This window comes from Phalaenopsis equestris, unplaced genomic scaffold (genome assembly GCF_001263595.1).
Source record: "Phalaenopsis equestris unplaced genomic scaffold, ASM126359v1 Scaffold000765, whole genome shotgun sequence".
Classification (NCBI taxonomy): domain Eukaryota; kingdom Viridiplantae; phylum Streptophyta; class Magnoliopsida; order Asparagales; family Orchidaceae; genus Phalaenopsis; species Phalaenopsis equestris.
This window is the reverse complement of record NW_018165205.1, coordinates 27,046-32,111: the sequence shown is the minus strand read 5'-3', so window position 1 is coordinate 32,111 and position 5,066 is coordinate 27,046. Positions and strand designations below refer to the sequence as shown.

General features: G+C 37.0%; 1 protein-coding gene across 1 annotated transcript in view; it reads left to right on the top strand.

Moving 5' to 3' along the window:
• Positions 1-5,066, top strand: part of LOC110031046 (SPX domain-containing membrane protein OsI_17046-like) — a gene marked incomplete at its 3' end in the record, with an annotated part of 27,874 nt that overhangs the window by 4,724 nt on the left and 18,084 nt on the right. The window contains exon 4 of the mRNA XM_020734078.1: positions 3,733-3,853. Within this exon, the coding sequence (XP_020589737.1) occupies positions 3,733-3,853 (121 nt within the window). The remainder of the gene's footprint in view (positions 1-3,732; positions 3,854-5,066) is intronic.

Here is a 5,066-nt window from a genome sequence, read left to right as displayed (position 1 = left end):
GCCCCCGCCCCCCCAATCCACACAACAAAACTCCCTCTGATTGGACAAATGCATCAACTCCACTCCACTTGCTCACTCTGGTCACTCGCTCCGCTTCGTTGGCTCGCTCCGTTCCGCTCCAGCATTTGTCACTTATCTGGTACATAAGCCATGCCTTCCAGTTATCATATATAACTTGCTTTGGCATGTGTGTATGGCGAGGTAAGCTCCAAAACATCAAACACCTCCCAAGCAGGCGTTATCACCAAGAAACTCTCTGGGCTAGAGTCTTGATGTAAGGTGGTAGGTGCACATGTACTCGCCTTGATGATGTTTTCTTTTATAATTTCTTAAAGCATTCACACTCATGTAATGAGAGGTACATTAAAATTATAACCTCTAATTAAACTAAGTTTGAATTGAAAAATTCCTCTAGCTGAAAGACAAAACTGAAAAGTGGCTTTTTAAAAGCAGGGAACAGTGGTAGAAGGCAATCAAAAGCTACAATAATGAAGACAAGATTGTTTTTGAACCCTAGGAATAACACAATCGCAGCATAAAATGAATGAAGTGGTTTCTTCCGACTAGATTCATTTCGGTATTTAGAATGACTAAACTTGAAAATGTATTTTTTATATTACATTTTAAGCTATACTTTCTGAAAGGATTCCTCAAAATTAAAATAAGGGGAATGAATCATTTTTAACATCTCACATTGTCTAGTGCAATTAGCATTAAGAAACCATATCACCTTATGGATGCTTAGCACCCTTAATATAATAACACTATGTCTAGCCATAATTATCCCTAATATTGTTAGGTCTCGTGTATTGAAAATTTCAGCAGCGTAGCAATTGAATTAAGCAACTTCAACATAAGTTATTTAAACTCAATAATGTACTTCTCTGTTGAATTGTAAATAGTGAAGTCTGATGAATATATCATCTGTAGGAAAAAATATTACATCAGTATTACGCACGTAGAGTAACGTGCTTAGCCAATGAAATCACGCTACAACACCCCTCGCGACAGGAAACAAAAAACGGCGTGGTAACACGGGGAATATTCCCCTCTGTGTTATTCATGTGTTATTGTGTGTTATTCATGTATTACTGATGTGTTATTGTGTTATTATAACACTAAGAATATTCTCAGAACACAATAACATATGAATAACACACAATAAGAATATTCCCGACAGAGAAAAAAACGGCGCTGTAACACAGGGGAATATTCCCCCCATGTTATTCATGTGTTATTGTGTGTTATTCATCTGTTATTGTGTCCTGGGAATATTCCTGGTGTTATAATAACATAATAACACATCAATAACACATGAATAACACACAATAACACATGAATAACATGGGGGGGGGGGAGAATATTCCCCGTGTAACCGCTCCGTTTTTTTCTATCACGTGGGGTGTCGTGACGTGATTTCATTGGCTACGCACGTTACTCTACTTGCGTAGTACTGATGTAATATTTTTCTTCCTCTCTAGTGTGATTGCATGTACTTCCGTTGCATCTCCCTCTTTATTTTGGACTGCCGTTTTTTCCTTAAGCTAGCATAGGCGTTCAAAAATTTTCATCATAGGAAACCACTTTTCTTTAACTTGATGGCATTAGCTTTATTATTTTGTCAGTCGTCATCAGGTGGAGCTTTCTTGTATTTAAAAATTTGTTCCATAATTTAGAGCCACTTAATAATTCATGTCATTCTTTCCGATCGTCAAAGTTCAACAAATCTATTTAACTCTGAAATCACTCTCCTATACTCGGTGTTGAATCGATGTGGCATCAACACTGTCATTTGAAGCTTCTTCGTAAAAGGATTTTCTTCGTCTCCTTCATTTAGGTGATCACTGTTGTTGTTGTAGGTAAGATTGTGAACGATCTGATTTCGAGCCAACCTAGAGACGGCTCAAAATAGGCTCGAGTGGGTTTGAATCAACAGGAAATTGGCTCGTGGTTCGTTGTGTTTGATTTTGAGTCAGTTTGGTTTACAATTGAATTGATCTTTATCCAACTCGAAATTGAAATGAGCTAGCTCGTTTTGATAGATTGAGCTTAAAATATATGAATATAAATAAATTACATAAAAATTTTACCACTTTTGCATTTTGAAATTTTATTCAAATTTGATTGTAGATAAAACACTGCCACTTCGCCCCAAGTCCGTGTGTGTGTGTGTGGGGGGGGGGGGGGGGGGGGGATGATTCGGCCACTCCTACTACGGGACTGTTTCCCCAAGGCTTTCATGATACGCTAACTATGGGAGGGAATTATACTTTCATTAAGAAGTTGGGAAGAAAAAATGGGAATCTTGCTCTCTTTGTTATAGAGGTTCAAACTTCTATCCTAGTTTCTTCTTGTTGTCTAGCCCTTGTAGGTAAATTTACTTATGGTACTCCTAAAGTATAGTTAATCAGGAAAGAATTCAAAATGTTAAAATTTAAGGGTTGGTGGGATGTTGGTTTCATAGATGGTAGACATATCTTTATACAACTAGCAAACGATGAGGACTATACACGACTCCTTGCAAAATGATTTATGCAAATAGATCGCCCCGTGGGGCGTATTCCCCACTTTATAATCGGATAAAAAAAGAAAAACAGTTCCTAATTTTGCAAACCTACTGAATTCACCCCTCTCCCGCACGCAGAAGATTCTGCAGACGTCGATTACACATGCGTCCTCTAACGCATGCAGAAGATCCCACAGACATCGACCCCGCAGCCGCCATCTGCCCCTTCTCTCGCACGCAGATGATTTCGCTGTTGTCTGTGCAAACACTACTATTTAGTAGGAACAACCTGCATATGCATTGAAGTTTGAGTGATCCTTGATGTTCTCTTGCAAAATGCATGGAAGTTTTCAATGTTTCTGAAGATATTATGTAACTTTTTCTTAAAATTTCATAAATTGTTCATGCCTTTTTATTTTGGGGCATTTATATAGCACACAATTCTGGCATATTTACGTATCTCACATCTAAACTTTCATATTTACACATAGAGCATTCAAATCTTTCATATCATATCAAAAATAGTACTATTACCACTTTTAAAAAGTGAAATACATGCTTTCATGCATAGGCTTAAAGCACCGAAGTGTTATATATGTAAATTTGAAAGCTTAGGTGTGAGATATGTAAAATACATATGAATTGTGTTCTGTGTATGTAAATTTCCTTTTTATTCATTTGTTTCAGTTTGGTAGTTATATTGTGCCATGAACTAGAGAAGTGACCAATAAGCCATGTATAGTTTCCTTCTATCCAACTCAATATGGTTATTTTCTGTTGTTCCAAACTGCAAGCCAGCATTTTCATCAGCTTTATAAATCCTGCTTTCTCATTCCTTTTTGATTGCTTCGTGAGGTGGAACTCTAATTTGTTGAAGTGTGTTGTTAATTCTATTGCACAAGTTAAAGGTAAAAAGAAAGAAAAACTTTATCACTTCTTTGAAACTCGTATGCCATTGATTCTCGGCTGCATTTTTACATGTACCATGATTACCTCCATCCAATTAATTTTTTGCATTTGCATGTGACCTCTTTTACCTTTATGAAGTGATGCATTATTAATTATATGTGCTATTTTTACAATCTTAATCACCGTTCCTTCAGTGCTAATTTACATGCAATTTCTGTCTTAAGTTCATTTTTTATTGCTTCGATTTTTGTTTCCGTTTCACTATATAGTACCTTCCGGCTATTATTATGTATTCATTGCTTTTTTCATTATTCTAGATACTATATCAACTACAAACTAATGAAGAAAAGACTCAAACAATTTGTTCAACAAACTCAGCAAGGTGTAAAAGAGAAACAGCAAGTTCTAAAAGAGTTCTCGATGGTGCTTGATGATCAGGTAAGAAAAAAAGTCTTTTGCTACTAATTGTAGTATTCAATCAAGCTATTATGTTAGCAAACACATCTGTTATGAGAAGGATGTATTAATACAGTAAGTATCATCCCATTTATTTACCTTGTTTATGCATTTGTGTCGACCACATTTCATTAATTAATTTTGTTAGTGTAAGCAAATATTTTATTTGGTGATGAGGATTCATTAATTGAGTGTATATTAGAATATTGTACTCATTTTCCTATTATCAATGTAAAGGTTATCTAGTGAATGGTACAAAAGATTATATTCTTCTCCTTTGACATGTTATAAGTCTTAAGTTGATACTAATCCTAACCTTCATCTCTCCTCTCCCTTGGTCTTGATGCAATATTCCCAAAACATCGTTATTTAAGCCTAATCCTATTTAATCCCTATCACATGTAGCCTCAACTGCTTGAAAAAGCTGGCCCTTGGCACCTTTGCTCACTTGACTGTATGCTCATGCCTCCGCGCTTCCCGCACCGCACACCTGCATCCCTCACTTTCCCATTGCACCTGCTTTCAACTTTGTGTAAGTTCACAGTCATTCCCACACTGTAACATGTTTCACATCGTATGTCACGATTAGGCCCGTGGCTTAGAATTAGGTAATGTAATGTTCTATTTCAATTATTGGGGGATGAGGAATCGAACGGCCAAAGAGTGGGAGATGAAACAAAAAATTGAGCATGGGAGAGGAAACGAAAGGAAATGACGAAGCTGAAGAAAATGAATTGAACAGTTGGGTAACCAAATGTTGCTATTGCCTTATGGACGCGCTTGAGGGAGGTAGAGGAGTGGCTCTGCAACTATTGTCTTGGTCGATCGAAGGAAGACGAGAGAGAGGAAGCTCGCGGAACATGCGAGCGCAGAGGAAGAAGAAGTGTGGGGAAGGACGGACTGAAGTCGAAGGAAGAAAAGAGTGGCGGAAGGAACGGGGCGTCAACCACAGTAGCAACTTGTGTGAGAGGGAGCAAAAGCCAACCCTATCCCGTGTGCTGAGGGTCGAAATCGCGTTCGGGGGAGGAAAAATGATTAGGGCTTTACCATAACGCTTGGCCGAGAGTTATAATGCGAGTTTAAAATTTTTAATTAAAACCCTTAATAAGAATTTTAATACTTATATTTGAATTATATACATACATATATATATACATATATATATATATATATATCACCTAAATTTTATTATATA